At 37.2% G+C, this 26,766-nt stretch overlaps 2 protein-coding genes across 6 annotated transcripts in view; one reads left to right on the forward strand and one right to left on the reverse strand.

Annotated features, from left to right (window-relative positions):
• Positions 1-26,766, reverse strand: part of MORC1 (MORC family CW-type zinc finger 1) — an 86,008-nt gene that overhangs the window by 46,798 nt on the left and 12,444 nt on the right. For 3 of the 5 annotated variants that reach the window (XM_081327299.1, XM_081327300.1, XM_081327298.1), the window contains exons 1-8: positions 13,576-13,704; positions 12,176-12,229; positions 10,414-10,448; positions 9,075-9,143; positions 5,711-5,798; positions 4,332-4,440; positions 1,404-1,563; positions 80-185 (exon numbers count right to left, since the gene is read on the reverse strand). In XM_081327299.1, the coding sequence (XP_081183425.1) occupies positions 80-185; positions 1,404-1,563; positions 4,332-4,440; positions 5,711-5,798; positions 9,075-9,143; positions 10,414-10,448; positions 12,176-12,229; positions 13,576-13,646 (692 nt within the window). In that variant the 5' untranslated portion in view covers positions 13,647-13,704. Of the gene's footprint in view, positions 1-79; positions 186-1,403; positions 1,564-4,331; positions 4,441-5,710; positions 5,799-8,756; positions 8,813-9,074; positions 9,144-10,413; positions 10,449-12,175; positions 12,230-13,575; positions 13,705-26,766 lie in introns of those variants that run through there. The other 2 variants (XM_081327302.1, XM_081327301.1) reach the window with 2 other exon arrangements.
• Positions 25,130-25,767, forward strand: LOC308667597 (uncharacterized protein). The gene is made up of 3 exons (XM_081326917.1): positions 25,130-25,227; positions 25,320-25,406; positions 25,512-25,767. Exons 1-3 carry the CDS (start codon positions 25,197-25,199, stop codon positions 25,748-25,750), a joined length of 357 nt encoding a protein of 118 aa, XP_081183043.1. The 5' UTR covers positions 25,130-25,196; the 3' UTR covers positions 25,751-25,767.

Below are 26,766 nucleotides of genomic sequence, written 5' to 3' on the forward strand. Positions count from 1 at the left end.
TTTCAGAACAAATTTGCTTCTTGTAAACATTTTTTTTAACTTGCACAATATTCTTACTTTCTTTTTCATAGTAACTTACTTCTCTGGAGTTCTACCAATCAATATATCCTTCTCATCTGTTAGAATATCAAGTTCTGGCTCCCCATTCAATGTGAGCTTCAGATTGTATATCACAAGCAGAGTTCCTAGGTATGAATATGTAAATAACAGGTTGTATTGTTTTTTTTCAAAAAACAATCTTACTGTATAATGTCAGTGAAGATTCACTATAATGGATAAAATACAACAGCTTATCTTTTTTTAAGAACTATTCATGTATGGATACTTAAGTATTCTACATTAAAATCCTTCTTTGTGTGCAACTCAATTTTTAAGAATATACAATAGAAGACACCATTTTTGTTATCACCAGAAAAACAGAATTCTGTTACTCCAGTCCAAAGTTGCTTCTGACAATAAAAGCAGTATCAGCATGATCTTTTTATACTTCTGCTATCGTCATAAAATAAGGATTTATTCATCTTTCTCATGAACTTTGTTCATCTAGATCTTACACTAACTGAAAAGCGTGTACATAAATTTATGAAGTAAACCACTTTGTGCATATTTATAGGGAAAGCACAAAAAAGAAGTTAAGTCATCATAAGGGCTTGTTTCAAATATAAAATACATTATTCATAAAATACATTTTCTATTTTAATTGTACTAAAAAGGCACATTTAATTTCTATTTAAAATAAATTTTATTCAGAATTTGCTTCAAATGAGTAACCCAAATATGGCCTTCCAAGTCATTTATTTAATCTACATAATCTGCAAAACCATTTTTAGTTTTCCTTTAATTATTCTCTAGGCTGGAAGTTTTGTATGTTAGTCAACAACAAAGTTACTTTAGGGCCTTCATACATGCATACAGCAACTGAGAAATGATTTGCTGCAAAGAACATGAGGGATGACTAACGGTTCCAATTTCTGAAGATACTGATTATGCAGAATGCCGTCTCTTTGATTCTGAAGTCTATATTGCATTCTAAGGAGGTGCAGACTCACTTGGATATTAGGTTCAAGAACAGAAAGCCTGATTTATCCGGAGAGGCCTCTGTGATATTCTGAACTTCAAGATGCTTAAAGGTCAATTTAAAATTCTTTATTGCACTTGCTAATTGCTGGAAAAATATCTATGTACTAATTGCAGCCATTGTCTCCTTCAGTGTTGAAACAATAGTGCCTATATCTTTGGTCTATTGTTTTAGTTTAGTTTTGCTAATTGCTACAATCTCAGTTGACCCATGTTAATTTCTGCTGCTTCCTACCTTGGTCCAGCTCACAGTACTCTTCCGACAATAGAGCAATATTGATATTGCATAACTGGATTTAATATTTAAATTTAAGTTGTAAACTCACCTGTTTTTCCATAAATGGCATTAAACTGATTCATCAATTCATCTTCATTCTTAAAAGGAGAATATTTGCAAATTATAGATAATTGTGTAGGAAATTTCTCAGGATCATTTATTATTGGAGTCGTTGTGTCACTTGACCATGAAAGGATTGGCACTATGACCTATAACCAAGAACATCATTAGAGTGATTGATCTGGTTCAAAGATACTAAACACAGTAAGAGGTTTTTCTATTACCTATACAGGCAATCCTCAACTTACAACAGTTCATTTAGTGACAATTCAAAATTACAACGCTATTGGAAAAAGGGACTTATCACCATTTTTCACAACCACGACCTTACCTTTGCAAAATACCACTGATCATGTGATCAAAATTCATATGCTTGGCAACTGGTTCACATTTATGACCGTTGCTGTGTCCCAAGATTGTGTGATCACCTTTTATGACCTTCTGACAAGCAAAGTCAATGGGGAAAATAGATTCATTTAACAACTGGGTTACTAATTTATCAACCAACACTGATAGGGCAAGCTGCTAGAATATAAAAGAGAGCAAAGCCCACTCTTTACTAGCACAGAAGATGTTATGTAGTTTGGATAATGAAACGTCTGCAATAAAACAACCAAGAGCAGAGAGCACAAGGACACCAATTATTTTTCACGGTTCCAATATTTTCAAGTAATAAGTCTCCATTTTTGCCCATAATAATGGCCATTCTGATTTTTATTCCAACCTTATTTATGACTTTTGGGATGTTTTTTTGGCATAAAATGGCAAAAAACACCCACTGGATATGTTGACTTCTCTTAATGACCACATAGTTCAGTTAACAACCACAGTGACTTGGTTTACAACCATCATCAAAACAGTTGTAAAATTTAAGTCAGGTCATGTGGTGACCTGGGTCAAAATGAGCACATGCTAACAACTGCAACGACATGTAACCAAAGGTTCAGGCCCAGTTGTGATCATTGAGGACTTAACATTCTGGAAATAAAGAGAGCTTCACTTCAAATAACCAACCACACATGTGGATGGTATAGGTATTTTCCCTTTTTTGTTTCAAATCTTTTGGGGCTTACTGTACAGTTTTTGTCTGTAATGCCTCAAAATGTTGATCAACCATGTCTTCCATGTGCACTAATTAAACTGTCCAAATACAGTAGTAGCAAGATGGGCACGAAAAATATGCTTTGGGAACTGTTTGCAACCTTGACCATAGATGGATATCCTATATTTGTGTGCTTAGCCTTCTCTTTCCCACATTTCGTCAATGGGTTAAAATTAGGTCCACAAGCAAAACATTATTTCTAAATGGGGTCATGATTTTCTGCCCAAGAATCCGATGTATGTTCAAAACATCCCATCGATCACTGTCACAGCAGATTGGCCAGGCAGAAATAACACACACCATCTTCAGAGAAGCACATATTTAGTCATTATCCACTCTTCTATTGTCATCTGTTTAATGAGAAATGAAGGGGCAAGACTTATGACAGTAGCTGTCATTTATAATCATTACAACAATCTGTTCTAAAACTTTCATACAAGTTTCCTTATTTTAAGGAACTGTTCCTTGCGGATAGGATAAGAGCCACGGATGATGAAATTGTCTTTCCCAGGGCAGAGAAATATGTTTTAAAAAGTTACATATGTTGAGGTAAGAGCAAAAAGCAGGGTTAAAGACAGAAAAACTGAAGCTATTAGATTCCTTTCTTAAAATCTTACCTGTTTCAAGTAACCTGCAAAACCAGCATTTTAATGGTAGATTTTAATTAAAACTTTTAGGCAGAAAATGACTCTTTTGTCTAATTCTGGAGCAAAATGTTGCCTTAATTAAGATTAAACTGCTTAATCTTCATGTGATAAAGTCTATTACTTTAAACTTGCCAGGGCAGAAAGATAGCTAAAATAAAATGAAAGAGAATATAGAAGTGTATTTTACTATATCTACTTATTCATTCAACAGTACATCTGAATTATGGAAAAAGACAAGGATAGAATACAGATTTATAGAGCAGTATTTGTACTTCTGTTCAATGCTGGCTATATTTATATTTTATAAATTTTCAATATAAGGCTAATGTCATATGCAAACAGCACATTTTATGAAACAATCTCTAGTGAGACTGATCCTTGAATTATTAGACTAGATGACCTCCAAGGTCCCTTCCAACTTCTTCTTCTTCTTCTTCTTCTTCTTCTTCTTCTTCTTCTTCTTCTTCTTCTTCTTCTTCTTCTTCTTCTTCTTCTTCTTCTTCTTCTTCTTCTATTTAATTATTCTAATATATTTATTTTTACGGCTAAGACTGGAGTTATCAATACAGCATATTTTGAGCATATTTTTGGACATAGCTTAATCCTGTTTTAAGTTCCCCCACAATTAGAGCCAATTTATAATGGAGAACTCCCTAATCAGGGAGTCATTTTTGTAAATAATCATAAGAATGCAATCCACATTCCAAATTTGCCCATATGCAATAAATAACATTTTTATGTGGGGTTGAAAAAAAATAATCAGAAATATTGTTTCAGCTAACTTGCAATGATCAAAAGCCATGAATGAAATATGAGTTGCATGCTATAGAAGCTCTCTTTTGGATATAAGTTAATTCATATATTTTGTTGTGGAAGATTCACTGGGATTTTAAAATATTTTTTATTTATATAAAATGACCGGAAAAGTAACACAGAGGCAACATGAATAAACACTGTGCATTTTTATGTAAGTAGGAAGTAATAATAAAAGTATAAATGCAATATATGTTTCTTTGGTTTTTTTTTACATTTTGATGTTAGTTCTATTTCAATCTATACACTTGGTCATGTTTTACTTATATAAGAATTTCTGAACCACCTTGATGTTCTTATCCAGACATAAAAATAGGAAATAAATACTTCAAAATGTAATTCTGAACAAACATACCTCACTGTGACCTTCTGTTTCACAGAACGTCTGAGAGAAAAGAAGACATGTCATTGTATTCTCTTTTTTGGTAAATAATATCAAGTCATTCCCTATACGCATTGAGCCTCTGTAGTAAAAATATAGGGAAAAAACATTTTTAAAATACTTGCATTGTCTGTATGTAAATATGCTTACAAACTGTATACAAGCAACACAGTTCCAAAGTGTACTGTGCAATACTATAATCCCACAAGTATTATCCAAAATATGGAGTTATTTTTTCACCTTGCTTGCTATAATATGGAATGTTTTCTTGGAATACCACTCAAAGACTAAGCACAATTTTTATCCTGGAAAAACTGGACATCCTTAGCTAATGATTTTGAGCAGTTTTCTTCTTTTCCTTGCTTTACTGAATTATGAAAATTGATAACGCCAGATTCATGTAAGATATAAATGCTACAACTAGAGTTTAATCACATATTTAGTTAGTTACCTTTACTGTCTCCTTTTTCTCAAATTCCTCCTTCTCACTGTTTTATTTTCTCTGCTGCTATCAGAATTCAAGGTGGAATATCAGGATTATCCTTTTCAAATTTTAGCTTTGAACTGTATTCTACTCTTCTGTGCATTTCTCAAGATTCTAACGTTTAGTTAGTCATTCAGTCTCCCTTTCATCACCTATCTATCCAAATACAGACTAATGCAGACATGTCAAACTCGCGACATGATGTCACGCAACGTATTGGGCCTGTTTTGCCATTGACAGCAATGGGGTGGCTGTGGCTTCCGCGTGATGCGTCCAGCCCGGGCAGGCAGTTTGACACCCCTGGCCCAAGGTGAATGAGGCTGAAGGTTGTTTTATGGTGATTTAAGATTGTAGCCACTTGTTACAAAAATATAAGCCCATCCCATTCACACACATAGCAAGGCTCTATCTAAGTACTTATGATAAACTGGCCCTTAGATTTTGTTTCTTTAAAACCAAGCACATATACCTATTAAAGCCTTTTTCCTTAGGTAAGTGTTTATGGTACAATGAAAATTATGTTTTACTTTGTTGATGTTGTCAAGGTTATTACTGCAGCAGTAATAGCATAAAATCTATTTTGCTTTCACACTTACAGCAATGTTCTTTTATGTCCATAAATACATTTATTATCTATTTTCAATAATACATTTTTCTAAATACAAGAACATTCCTTACATATTGCTTCACAAGTTTGCAATATGTTTGTGAATAAAGATATTATTAGTTATAGTAGTTACTGTTAGAACACTTTGATTTTTCTGGCATTTAACCTGCAAGACTCTGGCATTTTATATATTTCTTCCTGTATTTCATGACAACCAGAATAAAAACTATATAATAAAATGTAGAAAGAATGAAGTCTTACGATTTCAGTCCATTGCCATAACGTCCAATCATCTTGGGATTGGTTCTCTTAGAAGATCTTCCAAAATATACAATATCTGTAGCTTCACCTAAAATTAGGTTTATAATATAGTTTCAAATATTGTTCAAATTTCCTGTGGTATAACAGTACATTTAAAAAAAATCATACTCTTAACATTTAAAAATAAATATTACATGCTTCGTTAATTATTGCAACTTTCTAGAGTAGATTTTACTTATATATACATTCTATGCCCAGACTTAACAATTATGTTTTTCCTAAAATTATTTACACAGTGACTGTAATATACGACATTCAAATCCAATATATGCCAATCTGAACTTAGTATCTCAGTCCTTCATCATTATGGTCTTTTTGCAGCTCATTCTGGTTCAAAAACTAGGAAACTCTAAAAAAAAGCTACGTATATATGAAAATGGGAGGTCTGGCAACATGTGCTAATGGGGAATGATCCATCCAGCAAAATTTGCCCACTTCTAAGAAATCCTCTATATACCATATAATCATGTAAATAAATAAAGTGCATTTTTTTAAAAAATGCAAAGTATATTTGAAAAGGATTATTGATGATAATTACTGATGTTAATAAAAGCATCCTGGCATTGTTAATATAAAACTACGTGGGATAAAGTCAACAATAATTCAAATCTGACCAGAATTTATGGGATTAAACTTCTTCAATGTTATCTTCAAACATTCTTTTTGTTCTAGAGTGCCCCTTCTAAAGTCAGTGTGTTCTGAGAAGAGGAAATATTGTCCCAGTGGTTTACAAAGTTAGATTTCTTATATCCAGTATCCCTTCACATAGTAGATTTGCCTCTATTTCTCTGTATATCTGAACTTGGGGCGGGGAGGGGGAGAAGGACCACATCTGGATATTACCTGAATTCAAGATTTTCAAGAAATTCCAAAGCAGTAGACTTTGTAGCAAAGAGGGGAAAAATCCAAGAAGCCATGGCAAATTGTTGATATATTTTTTGCCATGGGAAACATGGAAAATAACTTTATATTGTGCAAATGCTATTATAACAATAATAAATCACAAAACATCTGGAGTACCACTTGAAAACCATCAGCATTGTCAAAGTCACCACCAGTCAACTACAAAAGACAGCTTTACTTTGAAGAGCATACATCCTGTGTGATCATACCTTCAACACCATCAAATAACATGTGCCTATCCCAAGTACTTGGGAAGGACTCGATAGGTGGATAAAAATGCCAATTGGGCTGAATCTGTGACCAACTATAATAACAACAACTCTCTCAATATTGCTGCTTTCATTGAAATAAAAATACCATTTCTCTTACTAGTCTTCCAGGACCATACAGATAAATACTGAGAGAAAATGCAGTGCCTTTGCCTGCCTGGAATGTGTTTTAACTCCCCCTCCCACATTTTTTAGCATTTTAGATAAGTCACCAAACAGCTTAAATTTGTTTGCTCAAGACTGAAAAAATGCATGTAGTTGGTCAAAAATAGAGCTGCTGCCAGATGATTAAAAAAATTAGCCCCCCTTAATTAGGAGATGCTTTAAGAGGCTTTTTACATGGGAGGAATTGAATCTACTAGCTGATTATTGTGGTCAGTATAATATGCAGCTTGTATGCAAGTTTTAAAAAAAATTACTTTAGCTCTGTGGGAATTCTAAGAACCCTGAGACACTCAATCTGGGAAGAGTTTATTTTAAACACTGGTTAAAATAAACTCTCAAAGTCAATGACATTATCTTTTGGCACCAGCCTAAGGTTGCTATGTGTATATAAAAATAATATATTTATATAACCTTTTTATAATTAAGGGGTTGGGAAAAGGAAATATCCTATCTTGGCAAAATGAAACCACTAGGTGAAGCAAGAGAATCTAGACCAGGGGTCAGCAACCTGAAACAGTGAAAGAGCCACTCGGAACCGGTTCCCTCACAAAAGGAAAAACTGGGAGCCGCAAAAAATGTGTGCGCATGTGCGTACATGGGCGCATGCACAGAACAGGGTTTGACTGAAGAGTGGAGCCAAGGCGAGATATGCACCTACCCTGCATATTTGAATTGATTGGTTGAACTTTTTTAGTCCCACTTTTTTTTCGGACTGCACATGGCAGAGGACTGGGAGCCGCAGGAGATGGCTGAAAGAGCCGCATGCGGCTCCGGAGCCACGGGTTGCAGACCTGTGATCTAGACCTTATACACAACTAAGTTGATTATTAGTGAGAAGATTAGCCCCATCACTCAGGCCAAGTTAACTTCACTGCTCATTTGTTTGTAGCCATTTTATTGATACCTAGGCCTAAACTAACTGTGAGGCAGGAGATACTCAATGTCCTTCTGAGACTTAAAAAAATGGCAGCACTCTCTGGAGCAACGTGCTGTTTTTTCTCCATGAACCTGAGACAGGGGCAAAGAGACCAAATCCCGTTTCCATCTTGTTTTTTTCAGCTAAGTTACCTTGCAGCCTGGATGACTAGGCTGGGGGACATATTTTGAATGGGCCAACAGCATGGTGAAATATTCACAAAATTCTAGAACATAAGGATTTCATTTGACAGCCTGTATAGTCCTCTTCCTAGGCCCATGAGGCTTGTGGCACTACTGCCCAGAAATAACAACAACCAGACAGTCTAGTAATGTCTTCTGAAATTCCAGAGAATAACAGTGATACTTTACAGGCTTGATTCTCTGAATTCTGTTCCTTCATATTTTTATAGTGTCTGTCTAGCTGTTTCTATCTACAGAAAGACTATTTGATCCCATGGTCTGCCACACTTTTTATATCCAGTTTTACTAAAGTTAAAATAAAACATTAGGTGCCATATCCCCATTACTATCCATGCACAAAACTGCAAAAATTACACAAAATGATACAAACACAGAGAAAAATCAAGATCCTTTTCTATTAGCTTCAGTGAATTTCAACAACTCCATGTATTCTAGGGGTAGCAAATTCATATTCAGTGATACATCAAATTCTCCTCTGACTTTTAAATTGTGTCATAGCAAAATCCAGAAATGAACCATGGGAATACCACCTGGAGTTGCAGGACTTTTCTCTTGTTCTTATTTGCCTGTTAATCTTTAGTCAAACCTGTAGGTTAAAAAGAACTATTTTTCATATGTAAATCCTATCCTTCATTCTACAATTTAAGGTAAAGTACCTGTCTTTTTATTCACAACATTCTTGAGGAAGGCTATGGTTGAAAACCCTGACTAGGCCAACATGTCCAATCAGAATTAGGACTGAATTTATAGCCGAACATGGATTTTTTCCCCATTTCCCATGGTTCCACCAACTAAATCTGACTCTACAACCATGACACCACACTAACGTTCAAGGAAATAGTACTTACGACGGGACATGCCACATCCATCATCTAGAAAGCACAGAGAAAATCCTCCTCGCAGGTTATCATTATTCACTGAAAGAGAAAGCATGGGAAAGAGGGATTTTTGTCTTAGTTCTAGTATTTATAGCGGTATTTTTCAACCTTGGCAACTTTAAGGAATGAAAACGTCAACCCCCAGAATTCTGCAGCCGGATGCTGGCTGAGGAATTCTGAAAGTTGAAATCCATGTCTTATAGTTGCCAGGTTGAGAAATACTGCTTTAGTGAAGGCAAGCCAACCAGGGACAGAAAAGGCAGGTGGTGCCTCCTCTTGCCTGCAGACTTTTCTGCCCCTTTCAGAAGGTGCAGGACTTACAAGAAACCATGGGAGGGGGGGGGAAATCAGAGAAATGGGAAGTCCAAGGAACTTAATGATTAATCCAAGGAGCTTATTGATCCCCTCCTTATTTTTTATAACTTTATGCTGAAAGTTCAATAAAGTAGGAGAGATTACTCTAAGTTATTTCCATTTTTTCAGCAATGGCTTATTTAATTTTAAATAAAATTAGTTTTGTTCTGCCAATATTGCACGTCTACTTAATCTCCAATAAGGTACAGCAAACTCTGTCTCCCTACAAAGTCTTAGCTATACCACTCTTCCCTCCGTCCAAACCATCTAAAAGTTGGTATCAAATTATAAATTGGTAAAAGAGGAAAACACATGAGGAATAATTCTAATAAATAAGTTTAGTTAATTTAATTATAATTAAATGACATACAGCTTCTTCCTGATGATGCTCACTTTATGGAATGTTGCCCTTAACACAATACTCAAAAAGCAACTGAAGCCCTCAGAGAATAAAAGGCTGAACATTCCTCTATCGAACCCTTGGGACAGCCTAAATATACTTATTAATAAATAAATTATATGCCATCCAATTCAATATGATTTCTTTCATTCCTCCCCTATATGTAAGATCTTTACTGTCTTTCTTCCAGTTGATAGAGTTTTTTCATCTGTTTAAATCTGAATGGGTATTACATTTTAATAAACTATTGTACGTTTATAAGTCTGTCTGTCTGTCTATCTATCTATCTATCTATCATCCATCCATCTATCATCTATGTCAAAGTACATATATGCTATTAGATATTTAGATTAAAGATAGAAATATTGTAACTTTTACCAGAGATAGGGTAGATCTTTGCCTTGTCAAAGGAAGAAAATCTTCCAAACAATTTATTTTCACAAGGGAGCTAATAAGTAAATTTAATGCTGTGTTCAATAAAACAATGGAATCAAGGAAAGAAGTCACTGAAATGTACATATTTAATATCCAAATGAGTATTTATATAGAACTCACCAGTATAAATGTCAAGTCGTGTGGCACCAGCATCTCTGAAAATATTGTTTAGATATTGAAAGTATTAAAAAAACCCTTCAAAACACCAGAGTAATAATAATTACCTTTTTACTAAGGATTTATGTCCTGGAAATGCAGAATACTCTAGTTTAAATACTAAATTAATATGAGCTGCTACTGAATAGCAAAATACAAACATAATAAAATTTAATTGAAAAGCTACAATAAAGTGTAAAGTTATCAGCCATCAAGTGGATAAAACATAAAGAAAACCAAAAGACTGCAGTATTGTGACTCTGCATCTGGAATTCCAGTTCAAACCCCAGAAAAAGAGGCCAAAGATTTTTTCCTCTCAACCCTCCATTTTCCCAATCTGGAGAAAGAAATTAAATGATTGTTTAAAAAAAAACCATGCTAAGAATGTGGCCCCATCACTCAGGCCAAGTTAACTTCATTGCTCATTTGTTTGCAGCCATTTTATTGATACCTAGGCCTAAACTAACTGTGAGGCAGGAGATACTCAATGTCCTTCTGAGACTTAAAAAAATGGCAGCACTCTCTGGAGCAACGTGCTGTTTTTTCTCCATGAACCTGAGACAGGGGCAAAGAGACCAAATCCCGTTTCCATCTTGTTTTTTTCAGCTAGTTACCTTACAGCCTGGATGACTAGGCTGGGGGGCATATTTTGAATGGGCCAACAGCATGGTGAAATATTCATAAAATTCTAGAACATAAGGATTTGACAGCCTGTATAGTCCTCTTCCTAGGCCCCTGAGGCTTGTGGCACTACTGCCCAGAAATAACAACAACCGGACAGTCTAGTAATGTCTTCTGAAATTCCAGAGAATAACAGTGATACTTTACAGGCTTGAATTCTGTTCCTCCATATTTTTATAGTGTCTGTCTAGCTTTTTCTATCTACAGAAAGACTATTTGATCCCATGGTCTGCCACAAACAGAGCAAGCAAAAGAGAACAATAACTATCTTCCTCTTCCTTACATTTACCCTGCCCAACTGTATCTACAAGATCTCGGCTATGTTGAGATACACTGAAAGGGGTACAGGTTTGCTCTGTCAAACTCAAAGGTAGATTTTAAAGAAATGTCAGTGCACATGGCACATAATATGAGCAGTTCTAGGGGGAAAATACCACCAAAAAAAGCACTGGGGAGGTTAATTTTGCAGTTGATTTGACAAGATCTCCCATCCCTACAACTTATAAAGGCAATGAAAAATAAGAATTACCTTATGCTTTGTTCACTATCATTCTCATGGCTGCCTGATTATTTTATCTTGTAAACTGTGCAGTTTTCTGGGTTAGTTTTTCTGCTTCATGTTCAAAGTTTTTAACTAGTTTGTATATCACCCAGAAACTGCAGTTAGAGCGTAGTAAATAAGCCTGAAGGTTCACTGAGCTTCAATAGAGCACCAAAACTCAGCACAATCAATGGGTGACATTGATTCTTACCCATTCTCCAAAAGAGATGTACAAGACTACAGCTGATTTCTTAAATAACAGCATTCAATTAAATGAAGCAAAAAAACCAACAACCAATTAGGGTTTTTTTTGTCAGTCCATACCAGCTCCATTATCCAGTCACTGAACTTGGTGAGAAGGTCCAGCCTTCAAGTGTAAGTAGCTAGTAGGGCAGTACAGAACAGAATAAAAGGCCACTGCAGAATAAAAGGCCACTAGGATAGGTACCAGAATGAAAAGCTTAGCTTATTATAAAACATGGACCTTAAAAGAAACATATTTACCGTGAATTGTCAATCAATTCAGCTATTGCTCCAAAAAGAAAGTCATGTGTTGTGCTAGAAAGAAGCATTAAGGCAATTTTAACACAAAAGAAGCCAGAAAACACAGGGATGAATTATACATGCACAAAATGGCAATACAAAAAAGGATTTGGAGTGCATTAGAATCCCAGTCTTTGAAATATGAAAAAGTCAAAGGAAAAGGTGGGGGAGATAAATACTGCTTTGATATTTGTGCATAAATGGGAAAGTAATATCAATTAATTTTCTATATGTCATAGCAAAATAGAATTCTTTATTGGCCCAGTATGATTGAATACACAAGGAATCTGTCTCCAGTGCATAAGCTCTCAGTTCACATACAAGCAACAAGTAATAAATATGATCATAATCATAAAATACAATAATCATAAATCATAAGATACACCCAGCAGATTTACCCCTAACAAGCAGACAAGAACATGGACCACATGAGTAGCCTGCTGGATGTAGCTTATTTCAAACATTAAGTTTAGGACAGGCTTATCTTTTTAATTGAACCTTATTATTTTCAACATTCTAGTTAATGTTTCTGGTTTATACTTAGCCCTTGTGATTTTTCAGGCTTACTGTTAGATTTGTTTCTAACAAATCAATTAATGATTGCAATATAGATTGAGTTCCCTAGGGGTGTCTTATTGCCTAAAATTAAAAACCTGTTCATACTTACCCATGAATTACCACCATTAAACGCCACCGTTGACTTGAATAGTAAATTTACCCAATAATCTAATGTATGAAACACGCAACTCTACTCAATTATATTAAGACACAATTTCTTAAAGTGTTTATTATCATGAAATATCGTGGATCCTAAAAGATGTAATCAACAAAAATTTATGTGCTAGCAAGTGTACCTATACCACAATCTCAGGAATTTTTATTCCATTTAAATCAGTAGGACATATATATTCCCAAGCAAACGTTGTGCAGAACGGCACAAAAACTATTCCCCGCCTTCTATTTGTTAAGTGTTTTCCATATTTGGAAATTTTAAGGTATGTAGACTTCAATTCCTTGAATTTCGCAGTTTGAAAAACATTTATTTAGTCAACCGTTTGAGCTCCCATAATTTCATTATTCCTTGGGTTCAAAATCTATTGCTAAGCACATTGGTTTGTGCTTAAATTGTAAGCCGCCCCGAGTCTTCGGAGAAGGGCGGGATATAAATGGGATTAAATTAAAAATTAAATTAAATTAAATTAAAATGAAAAAAATCTTTATAAAAAAGTGAGCCGTTCTGCAAACAGTTCTCACTATTATTCAGGAAAACAAGGACTTTTTTTTTGTTCTGCTGCCCGTTGAGGGCAGAGCCTAATCAAGGTATCGACACAAAGAGAGAGGCAGTCACTTGTCTCACTCACGAGTTTGCATGCAAAAACTCCAGCGTTAATTCCGCTCTACGCAGAGCTCCATAGACAGCGGATTCAGCCATGAGCACGGCCAGGGAGAAACAGCACTGAGTAGCTTCGTCTCCGAGAGTGGAGGACCGACGTGCAACGCATTGCGACCAGGGCGTGGCTGCGAAAAGGCTGCCGAAAAGAGAAGGGCAAGAGAGGCAGACCGTAGGCGCCCTCTTGCGGAGACAGTGATTGACGTTAACAACCTTGCAACGACGTGAGGAGGGGAAAGTTAAACAGTTCAAGCTACTGTATATGATACCTATTCATTACTCTGTGTACTGTACTTCTTATCAAGCACATCACTTTTAGTGGGCACAAATATTCATTATACTCCATCACAGAGAGCTAGTTTAGTGTAGGCACTAGGCTACTATCTAGGAGACGGTGAATTCTAAGTCTGATTTAGGCACAAAGCCAGCTTGGTGCCTGGTCAGTCACTCTCTTTCAATCTTAAGGAAGCAGTAGTAAACTGCTTCCAAAAGGGTTGCGAAGAAAACTGCAGGGATTTATCCAGGCAAGTGGCCAGGGGTCAAGTGACTCAGAGCTCACACAACCCCCTCCTCCCCCATCCATCATATCTGTACTAGGGTGCATTGGAACTTGGTGGTTTGTAAATAAGACATTGCACCCAAACCAATCACTTGAAATTAGTTTCAAAAATCACGGCTTGCAGTTATGTGAATTGCAAACTAGCTCCTCTGAAAAGCACAATTAGAAGATTTAAAAGTTATGAATTTTAATTGCCCTTGCAAAAGATCCACACAAATAGCTCATAAGCACCAGATTAGTGACCAAAATGTTTCCTCCATTCCAAGGCTCCAAAAAGAGTTCAATAGTGGATTCAATTCTAGAGAGACAGTCAGATCCTCTTTCAAGCAGTGAATGAAAAGCTATCCTTCAATCATTCTTTGATTCAGATTTGTATGCTGAACATGTTGCACTTGATGGCTTAAATGACCCTTTTCAACTCCAGTATTATGAAATAAAGAAAACAATTATTGTTATTTGCTTCGAATTAATAAATTTGCAGTGCAAAGCAACACTTGAGATTTGCTTGTTTACTTCTTTGTATGGTGAAAGAAGACTTCAGTTTGTATCTTGTTAATGCAAAAAGCAATGGACTCCCATACTTGTACTATAACAAATCTTTCCTAAGAATTCAGTATTTTTAGGACTATTCCAAAAATCAGATTCATGTAGCAGGAAATGATCCTACTCACATATTTTCCATCACCTGTGTGGAATTTCTTTCAAAATATTCAGTGAAAGAAAAAAGACATATGGTATGCATACACATATACTTTGAAAATGATTCAAAAAAGGCTTTTGAAAGGAGCACGGATATGCCTGAGGCATCCTTTCAAAGTAGATTAAAAAAAACATGGGTCTTTGAAGAGGTCCTGCAGCCCCACACTGGCAAGGGACAAGGCCAGTTTTCTGTATTATTTCCAAAGCATTCACACCTGTAAGATGTATAACAGTTTCCTATATTCTGACCTATTTTAATAGTTTTTTTCTGTCACAACCTATATTACACAGGACTCCATGGTAAATGGGCTTAATCAAAGGTGGGGTCAGACACCAAAATGAAAAGGGAACATCCTTTTTCCTCTGACTTTGGTCTTTTCTTTTCTTGATTTTAGACAAGGTCTAGTGTTCCACAACTGTAGCATATGTGGACTTCAACTCCCAGAATTCCCTAGCTAATATAACTGGTTGTTGAATGGTCTAGATCTGAGCTCAAGAATTCTAGGAGTTGAAGTCCACAAGTCATAAAAGGGCCATAGTTCCCCACACTGATCTAGATATTGAAGATCTTGGAAGGGTTGCTTCCCTTTGACAAAGGCTTGAATTTCAACCACCCATCTAGTAAAGAACCATGCTATCCAGCTTGGAAGTAGGATAGTGGAAGTGCAGAAACCAGTTGTATTAATACAAATTGGTTCAAAGAAGTGGAGTGATTAGTCTTGGTAAAATCCTTTCATGAATATTGGTGAGAAAACTAAAATTATCCTGAGGATCACAAGATGCCTTAAAGCTGCAGGTTGCCATCTGCAATTTACCACATTTAAAAAAACCAAAATATTCAAGCCATGATCTTGATTGTAAATTTCTCGACTCCATGCTTGCCTACCTATCTTATCCACATTGGCTTAATATGTAGTTGCACAATAATAAATGTGGAAGGTAGATGATGGGTAGAGATGCTGATAGAAGTCTGTAACAAGTTGGCCTGCACTTCCTCAGGTGATGGAATGATGAGCAGGTAGAACATGGAAAGGAGAGTTATATTGGACTCCTTAAGTTAGTCCATCCTAGGTAGCTGTAGAAGAGAATCACCAGCAAAAAAGGGAGCTGTCTGTGATTTCCTTATATTGGGGAACAGCAAAAAGGACCATATTGGCCTTCATTGCAAGAAGGAATGTAGTTTCACTCAGCTCTGGTCACAAGGCAAAAATACTGGAAACATGTTTGCAATAAAGTTTAAAGTTTAATGGGTCCAGTGTCCATTCATGGAAGGGAAAAATATGTCTGAAGTGAATCAAAACTTCCATGTAAGAAAGTCTAAAGGGCACAGGGAGGTCGATGGAACATAAAAATGCAACAATGGACTCTGCCCTCTTTCTGCACAACTGTTCAGACACAGAGTAAATGATTGATAAAGCAAAGGGAATTAAATGGTCAAAAAGGATACAATTTTTACTTTTCCAACTCCAGAGAAGGCACCATGAGTATTATAATGCTTCATGTGATGACCTGTGTTACTCTGCTTACAGGTAAAGCTTTTAAATCACATTATGCTCGTTCTTGAAATATGTATATTAATTTTGTTTAAATGAATTGCTGAAATTCACAAAGAACTGCAATGAAGTGCTCTTAAAGCCTAAGAAATTCAGTTTCAGTGGGTAAAATTCATTGCAACTGGAAAGTTATGATGACTCAGACGAGGTATATTTTTTCTTTCAAAATAATGTTTGGTTTTGTGATTATAAAAGGCAGCTTAACCTATTAATATCATGTTTAGTAATATTAAAAACTTAGAAAAAAAATTGCCTAGCATGGAATATAACTAATATAGAATATAACTACATTTTCCATACTTGGTGTGACCAAAAGATATGGGTAGAATCTAGCATCCAGGAAAAGGCTCAATGAAGTCATATGTATTATTATGGCATTATCTGTGATTGATGTAACATACATAATTCATTTCATTTGTGTGATGACCCCAGTTGACACATATGTCAATTGCCCCCATGCAGATCCCTGTGAGTAGCACATATCTGGAGATCATCAGGTTAGAGAAATCTGGTATACAGCTGTATATTTTAGATTTTGTATATGTTCTGAACCCATGACTGTTAAGCCTGTGGCTTTATCATTTCAGTGGCTTGGGGACTACCATTTACCTCTCAAGAAGAAGATAATGAATTTTTAGGACTTAAGAGGCTACCCTACCCACCCAATTGGCATGCATTTACAGTGTCTGAACAGGTACTGACCTTTTCTAACATTTTAAAAACCTGTATTTATTACTTAATTTCTAATTCACTGTTCCCTGGGGGAGCTTAAGGCTCTATGCTGGCCTAAAACCTTGTGATGAAGACTTCAGCAGAGCAGAAATGACTCATCTAAAGTAATGCAGTCAGTTCAAGGGCTGAATGGAGCTTGAAACATACCCCACACGCCCATTCACAATCAAAGATTTTGCTGAGATACTAGTACGTTTTAAAAAATAGAGTTCATCAGATTCATTATAGGGCTTTCGATCTACTTGGTTTTTCAATCACACATTCAGAAATATCAAAATCATAATCCTTTTAGACAGAATTGGAAGAACATTTCAGAACTCTCGGTCTGAGGATAATGGTTTATAACCACAACTCATCTGGGATGGGCCTGGTGCCAAGGGATTAAATTCTGATGTTTATGTTTAAATAGCTAACACTTCTCCAGTCTTACTCTGTGCAAAAAAGAAAATAATGATCATATATTCACTGTGAACAATTGAGAAATAAATGACACAAAGGAGTCTCAGGCCAAGAAATTAGAAATTCAGAATATGGTACAATCTAATTTTGTGAACGTGAAGTCTTTAATTTTTTTGTTCTTGCTTTTTAAATATACTGAAAAGTAATTTGTTATCATTCTCACCCCTGTAATTCTTTATTTGTTTTTCAATGGCATCTTACATTAAGAAATAAAAAAATTCCTAATATAGCAATTACAGAAATGTCTTTCTGGGGATGAAACATTAAGAAGCATGTTCACCCAGAAAGAAAAGTAGTCTTAGTCTCTATTGCCCCAGGGCACAGGAGTACAAAAAATGAATTAAAATTACATGGAAGTAGAATCAGAAGAAAGTTCCTGATTGTATAAGCTGTCAGCCAGAAGAACAGATTGCCACATTGCGTGAATCTATTTGCTTTTTATGGAGACAGACATGTAATGGTCATTGATTAGAATTCTATATTTATTCATTAAATTCAATATTGTGTAGAATATTCCTGATCATGGAGGACAGAGTAGTAATCTTTAAGTTCCTTTTCTACTCTGATTCTATGAAAATTTTGGATTTTATTTAATTTTTGAATCTTAGTCATATATGCTCTCAGTTTGTGTTTTTCTCTTATATTTCCATGCAAAATCAGCAATTGCTATGCAATGCTGTGCTCTGAGGTAGTGCGTTTTCCCTTCCCTTCCTTTCCATATTGGGTTAATTCTGTTATATAATAAAAATAAAGTAAACTAAACCATGATAACCAGATTCATCCTCGAAAAAGGAAGGAAGGAAGGAAGGAAGGAAGGAAGGAAGGAAAAAAGGAAAAAAGGAAAAAAAGAAAAGAAAAAAATACTGCAAAATTGCAGAAGGATAAATGCAGGACTGCCTATCATACTGGTTGGGAATTATAATTACCATATTAGGACAGCATTAATTGCAAAAGACAATGTGCTTTTTTGGGGTACTGGGAGGTGTCCAAATTGTTATTATTTCAGTTTATATACTGTCTTTCTGTTCAGACTACATGTAAGAATGATAATCTTTAGCTTCTCTGAGATTGCCAGTACTAACTAATGTCCATAGAACATCTTTTCCTTGTAAAACTGAATCACATTTTTATTCTAATCAGATGAGTGAATATTGGTCACTACTGAAGAGATCATCACAGTATTCCATGGACATAGCCAGGTAAATCATGGAATTGGAAACTTTTGAAAGAATTTCTTTATTTACAGCATTTAATGGGATGGATATTAACACATGGGTTATATGAGAAATCACACAAAGATATTTATTAATATTTTTGAAATGTGTAATTTAGAAATGATTGCTAGCAGAACCATCCATTGCTAAGTAGCCTAATAAATAGATATAATACATGGGGAACTTTAAAATGCTTGCTTTACACTGGTGAATCCTTATATGAAGAACTGTAGGTGTTACATGATGCCATGCAAAACGAGAATTTGGCACTGGGGATAAGAATTGGCAGGGCATTCCTGAAGAAGGAGAAATTCCCAATGATTTGTCAGTGACAAGACTTCTTTACTCTTGGCATGAAATCTTGGAATGAATTTCATTATGATGTAGAAGGCTATGGATCCACTGACTTTAATTTAGCCTAGACATGTCAAACACAAGGCCCGTGGGCCAGGGCCGGCCTACTATGTGGTTTCACCCAGCCCAGGGACCTGCTCTGGAAACAGTGAAGGACCAGCCTGCCTTACCTCAGCCTGGCCCAGGCCAACAGGGCACTGATTTACAACCTGGTTGTGTCCATCAAAGCCAGAATGTGCTCAGCCTTAGATCCACGGGGCAGCCCTGCCCCGCCCCCTGGGCACACCGCGAGCAGAGTCCAGCATCCCTGCTGACTGTCTTGCCCTGCAGGTCGACTTCACCCAGGATGCCGGTGGGGCAGAGGCAGCGAGGCAGCTCCTTGCTGGTTCGAGGGCTTCTCTGTGGAACCTTCATTCCTTCATTCCTTTCTTCCTTTCTTCTCTCCTTCTCATCTCTTTCCTTCCTCTGTGCTCAGGAAGGAGTAATGGGAGGGGGAAAGTTTGCCAGCACTGCCTTGTTGCCTCTGGCCTTGCTATCCTATGTGGGAGGGTGGGGGCTGTCCCAGTGAAAGGAAAGCCTCATTGCTGCGAGGCTGAAGGTGCTGGTGGGAGGGGTGATGGTGCTGATCTACAACCTGGTTGCATCCATCAAAGCCAGAATGTGCTCAGCCTTAGATCCATGGGGCAGCCCCTCTGGGTGCATGCGCAAGTGGAGTCCTGCATCCCTGCTGGCTGTCTTGCCCTGCAGACTGACTTCACCCAGGATGCCAGCTCTGGCCATCTCCTATATGCACACCCAGGAGGCAGGACAGAAGTGGCGGGGTAGCTCCTTGCTGGTTCCAGGGCTGGTTTCAGGGCTGCCCCATGGATCTAAGGCTGAGCACATTCTGGCTTTGATGGATGCAACCAGGTTGTAGATCAGCGCCAAAGCAGAGTAAAGGAAAATATTTTCCTTTGCTATATTTCCAGGCTGAATTAGACCATGGCAGGGTCCCTGCAAGAGAGCTCTTTTAATGAGCTCTATTAATAGAAAAACAACTAACTTACCTCTTTTCCTAAATGCTAATGCTAAAGCTGTTGCACATAAAAAACAGAGAAGCTCTGATCAACTATCACAGCCACCATTTTGACAGTTCTCCTGTACTGTTGTCTGTAGACGCCTCCACTAAATGTAAGCATGGTATAAAATGAGCCTGGTTTGTTCTCGGTCTTTTAAATGGCCACAGACTACTAGCAAAAGTGGCATTTGATCACAAGTCAAGGAGGCATTGAGAAATGTTTCCCTTTTTGTATTTGAGTATCCAAGAAGGGACAGGAAAGGAGAAAGGGAAAGAGGAAAGACAAACAAAAAGAAGGAAAGAGGGGAAGGAAGAAGAAGGAAAGGGGAATGAAGAGGGAAGAAAAAAGAAGAAAGGGGGAAAGGAAGGAAGGAAGGAAGAAAGGAAGGAAGGAAGGAAGGAAGGAAGGAAGGAAGGAAGGAAGGAAGGAAGGAAGGAAAATCATAATGAGAGGGAGGAAGTGTCTGAGGGATGTCCTACCTTAGCACTTGGCCCTGAGCAGCCCTGCTGCCCTTTTGCTATCCCTTTGTCCCCTCCTCCTGACTTCTTCTGATGGTTTCCCATCCTATCACTGAGGATGCTTTGGTTACAAAGCCAGGTCTCCTCACATGGAGAGGGAGTGGGCTTCCCTCTGACCCACACATTTTGCCCTCCCGCAACACCATAAGCAACTTGGCCAAGGAGAGCAAGCACAGCAGCAGCAACCTCGAGGAGGAGGTAAGGGCAGCTGGGCGTCCCCTTGTGGAAATGGTGCTAGGCTAGGCTGGGCTGTGGGGTCCCTGAACTCGATGGCTGGGTGCTTGGCCTCCGCTGCCCAAGACTCTAGGCAGCCTGCGCCACCGTCCGCCCCCCACCCCCGCACGGCCTGAGAGGGAAGGTGAGGCTCCTCCAATGGACCATGTCCTGGCACTCACCCCGGTCCCACCTTCCTCCACCAGAGACCCTTGGATCTGCCCCAGGCCTGCCCAGGCCTGCACAGATGCCCCTGACATGAGCAATGTCTAGCTGACCATGCCCACTCAGTAGGCCCTGCCCACCCAGTAAGCCCTGCCCACCCAGTAGGCCACACCCATGCTAGCCACACCCACTTGGCCCCGAGAGCAACCACAATACTGATGTTTGACACTCCTGATTTAGCCACATGTGTGAAAACACCTCTTTTAGAGCACTGAAATTTTTTGGAATTTTTTTGTTACCTTTAAAAGGCTTTCTGAAGCAAATTCTTTTTTTAATAGATTGAAGAATAATAAAAATACTAGAGAATTATTCTGTATGGCATTATTCTGTATAGCAGAGTTGAGTTTTCTCTATTAGTTATGAATTCCACCAGGTGCTAAAGCAAATTGGACATGAAGGTGGTCTTGATATTAATGGAAAAGGCTTGTTCAAAATTCCTAGTTGTCAAAAGCTGGATCGCGGTCATAATTAGTTTTCACCTATTCTTAGGACCAATGCAAACGAACACCATTTTGAAAAATATTCCATTATTTAATATGATTTTTAACAAAAAAAATCTTTGTTTTTTTACAGGGACTATATTAGTTTTTACAAAAATATGTTACAGCAGCATGAAGAGCATCAGGTTTAATCTGTGACTCCCAAATTTATATATCTACATCCATGATGTTAATCAACACAATTCTTCTGGAAAATCAGTGCCTGAGGCGAATGCTATTATGTCTAATTGACAAGGATCCAGCATAAATGTCTTCATCCTGTCCTGGAATTGATAAGGGTATATATATCCTGTGAAAAAAAGCGTCCAGGCCTTCAGCTACAATCCTCTACGAAAGAAATTACTTTTTAAGTTGTCATGCATAGGATTCATTTTCCAACAGGTTTTGCATGGAAATCTACCCATTGTCATACATAAATCAAAAGTAGTTGTTATAGCCTTTGAATGTGAGGAATGTCCTAGTCAATGTAATATTGATTTTGTAATCTTGATCATGAACTGGATTATTCTTAGGGATTGTTCGCAAATTAGATTTTAACTTGAAACTGTTCTGCTAGAAGCAATATGGGAGTATAATATTAACAAAGCACGCAGTCTTTACCTATCATTTTATTTATAATTCCTTCACTTTTGTGAACATATAAAAATCCAAAATATATATTACCACTTTGCTTGTCCAGATGCCTGTAATTCAAAGCGAGAAGGAATCTGTATATTCAAAACATATTCATTCACCCGCTGGATCTTGACTTTATCTTTTCTTGGTTTACCTTATAACTGTTTAAGTACACTACTTGAATTTCATTCATCTTACTTTTATGCTTTTTCTGACTGTATTTTTCCACTTCTGTATAACAAAGTGAGCAAAAATACCCTATTACATACAGCCATTTTTGCTTCTTTCAACAACCATTAATTCCATACTACAGGCCTGATATTACCTTAGCTTGTAGGAAGGGAACTGTATTAAGGTATGGAAGAAAAAAAAAGGATATGGTAGTACATGTTTTTAAAGACATACGTAAACCTCTATGATTTGTAGTTCACAACAACTTTAAAGGAATTTTTTAAAAAATATATGTCAGAAAATATGCAACTATACTCCTGTTTTTCTTTCCTTTTCTCTAAGAATTAACTTGTCTTAATATTTCTTTGTCTATTTTACCCATCCTTAGTGAATATTCTGCCAAGGTATATACATTTATCTACTTTTTCTAGTTTTAACATGCATGTATAACTCTTAATTGCTCACATGTATTTTCTCTGCCATGTTATTTGTCATTTACAAATTAATTTTTAGATCCTTGCTTGTACAACTCAATGTAGTGTATATAATGTTTCTGTCTTCTGTGTTTCCAACAACAACATGTTGTGAGGTGGTTTGAGATGAGACAGAGTGATTGGCCCAAAGTACTGATCTAGCTGTTTTCTACTCACAATTGCTGCTAATCACGAAGCAACCATTTGGCAACATTTGCATACAAAGTTCATGTACATTAATATCCTCGGTCAACCAAATTCTAATACCTCAAAATCATTTTTGTATGTTTATAAGTTTCTTAAATAGTCAAGGAGATATACACATTTTTATCTTATTCCCTGGTTAATGTTGAACCATCCATTAAGCTTAGGTTCACTTTTGTCCCATCATATATAACTCTTAATACATTCAGCAACTAACCTTTGTACAAGTATTACGCATATATTACCTACTCATTATATCATATGGTTACTCTAAATTAATCTATGTGCAACCTTTATTTATCTACCTGGCAATATTAATCTTTCCTGAAAATAGATGTCGCACAGCAGAATATGTAAAGTTTGAAATAACACTGAAACAGCCGAGAAATCAAACAATCTCTTTGAAAATTCATATATATACAGTAGGCACTCAGCTAAGTTTAAAAAAATGAATGACAGAATCCATCTACATTTTCATCAGTGTGGGATATTTGCATAATTCTCTTGAATAGTTCTGGTAACTTAAAGTGCAAGTTGCTTCATTAAACAGAGAGGAAGAACGGGGACAAGTGTATTTGTTCCCTATCCTTCTGTCACCATTTTCATCACTAAGAACTGAGTAGTCTCCCATATCATTTCCCATGAAATTCACAATTCTAGACAATAATTCCTTAAGACACCTGTCAGGCTAATATCTTCAAATTTATTTGTGTTTGCTAATTCATAAGCACAAAATAAAAGAAAATATAGTTTGCTCTGGACTAGGTTTGCAGTTTTAGATCTCCTTTTACCTGGGAACAAGGTAAGTAAGATAATTTAGTTAAAACTTCATTTGCGCAGTTATGAATACATCATTCTAACATTTCATGGCACATCTTCCCCTTTATCTGCGAATAAACCAACCTATTTTAGTAGTATAAGTACATACAAACTTTTAATGGATCTTATCAGTAGTTTTGATCAGTGACGTCATCAAAGTAAACAAAGCCACGTGCTGATTACGTCACCAGGCCATGCCCATAAATGGAAGTGACGTTCGCACCCCTCCTCCCCGGAAGTGACGTGCATAATCCACACCCCACCCCTCATGGTACAGGACTCACAAGGCCATAACCCTAGCCGGATATGACGTGTCTGCCCAACCCCATCAAAATAAGCATGGGTAACCCTAGCAGATAAGGTGTGATATAAGGTGATAGCCCTATTTCCAGATGGTGCTTGCCGAACCTAATCCCATCAACAAACATGTGGCGGTCAAGCTTCTGTGTACTTGATTACATTAGCCCTAGACTAATTCCATGGACGTGCAAATCCAAAAGAAACACAGAGACCTGTGTTTTTGGGAAACAAAACCCTGCTTTTTGGGGGGGGTGATAATTAAAAAAAGCTTTTTATTTCTAATCATTCTAGCCTAATGATGCTTTTAATTTTTGTGGAGTTTTAAAAATCAATACCTCAAAAGCTGGGGGTGGGGGGGGGAAAGGATCACCTAAAAGGCTTCCAGGGTTTGCATTTAAACCAGGCAATTTTAAAAACATTTTCCCTGAATGTAGGGGGAAAAACCACAGGCCTTTTAAAGCCCACAGCTGGTTTTTTACCTTTGTAAAAATCTAAAGACTTATATTTTGGCATTTGCAACTCCCTCGAATTCATATGTACGCGTAACCGTACATAGCAGAGATTTAATAAAATTTATTCTAACCTTACAGCAAAAGCGAAGCGTTTCTGACTGGCCAGAACAGATTGATGTATTAGGTATGTGTATTGTGGGCATGTCTGGACATGACCTGTAAGCTCGTGCTATAGAGCATGCGCGTGGCCACAGACAACTCGGAAACTTTAAAGCGTAGATCTATTTTAACAGCGTCATGGGAACTTGTGAAGGAAATAATAAAAAGGGTGTAGAACCTGCTGCATCTTGGTTGGCGACACAATCTCTTTGGAAAGATTTCCATAAGATGAGCGGTGATGTTCGTGATGAAACCCCGGACTACTCCTGGTCTACCTTGTCTGAATGTCGCTTGCCCTGTTGTAACGTGCGGGAGATGGCGTGTCGTGAAGATGAGGCCATACCGCGTAAGTAAAAACCTGTTATGTGTTCAAATGTGTAAAGCGCAATAACCCCACCGTTAACAATGTGATTGCTAATGGCTAAATACATTTTCCAGGTTCTGTTCCGGGGTATAGCTATAATGCCGGCGCCTCCTTAATAACAAACGTCTCAAGTGATGAAGAGGATGCAGAGGTCGATCTAGGTAAATGAATTGTCTTTTTACTATGCATGCTGTCATTAATATTATATAATAAAAGGAGAGTTAAAGAGGGTTTTACTAATGGATTATTTTTGCATTTTTAAACAGGTGGGTACCCCGGATATTACCTAGCCCCGTCTCTGTCTGATTGTCCATGCTGTCTACAGATTGATCTCAAAAGAGATACTCCAAATGACTGCTATATAGAATGTGATTGTGGCGCATCGAATTGTATATGTACAATGCCTACAGAGAATGAAGATACTGATGATACAGATGACCCCGGTAATGATAGTAATGATGAAGGATATTATTCTGTAAATGAACGTGATGATAATTGCGTCTAAATTACAAATAAAAGGTTTGTGCTAAACCGCAGTGTGTTTATTGTAAGGTTTGAACGGTGCAGAATGAAGTGTGAAAATGTACTAAAGGAACTGTATTATACGCCGGAAGGTCCAGGTAGCTATGGTGGAGTAAAACCCCTATTTAAGGCTGGGAGGAAACGCTTTAAAAACTTAACCTTGAGGCAAGTCAAGACATGGCTTTCCGGTCAAGAAGCTTATACCCTGCATAAGCCTGCAAGAATAAAATTCTCCAGGAACGCTACAATAGTTTCCTGCATAGATTGCCAATGGCAGGCTGACCTTGTGGATTTATCAGGATTTGCCTCTGAAAACAGCGGCACAAAATTTATTTTAACGGTAATCGATGTACTTTCCAAATATGCTTGGGCAGTCTGTTTAACCGTTAAGTCTGGACGAGGGGTTGCCGGTGCTTTCCAAAGTATATTCCAATCAGGAAGGGCGCCCAGAAAGCTGCAGTCAGATGCCGGGAAAGAGTTTTTAAACAAGCCTGTAAAAAAGCTTTTTGAACGCTATGGCATACATCACTTTGTCACACATAGTGAAACTAAAGCAGCGGTTATAGAGAGGTTTAATAGAACTCTGAAAAACAAGCTGTGGAGATTTTTCACAGCTAAAAATACGCACAGGTATGTGGATGTATTACCAGCCCTCATGCGGAGTTACAATAGCGCTTACCATCGCAGTATCCGGACAGCCCCAAACATGGTAAAACACTCTAATGAAAAAGATGTGTGGATGCATCTATATGGGAATATTTTAAAATCGGACAGAAAGGCAGAAAACTTTAATGTGGGGGATCACGTTAGGATATCCAGGCTAAAGGGGAAGTTTGAAAAGGGGTATCAGCAAACCTTTACAGATGAAATATTTATCGTCAAAGAAAGGGTTAGGCGGAGAGAAAGGGATGTATATAGATTAATGGATTATGCAGAAGAGCCGGTACAAGGGTCTTTTTACCCAGAAGAGCTGCAAAAAATTCCTAGTGATCAAGAACG

This window comes from Vipera berus (assembly GCF_964194415.1).
Source record: "Vipera berus genome assembly, chromosome: 4".
NCBI classification, from domain to species: Eukaryota; Metazoa; Chordata; class Lepidosauria; order Squamata; family Viperidae; genus Vipera; species Vipera berus.

Excerpts from the sequence above, each read along its gene's own strand:
- LOC308667597 (XM_081326917.1), top strand. The coding sequence starts at position 25,197 with ATGGCGTGTCGTGAAGATGAGGCCATACCGC. Across the intron at positions 25,228-25,319 it reads TGAAGATGAGGCCATACCGC|GTTCTGTTCCGGGGTATAGC; the intron begins GTAAGTAAAAAC and ends TACATTTTCCAG. Across the intron at positions 25,407-25,511 it reads GGATGCAGAGGTCGATCTAG|GTGGGTACCCCGGATATTAC; the intron begins GTAAATGAATTG and ends ATTTTTAAACAG.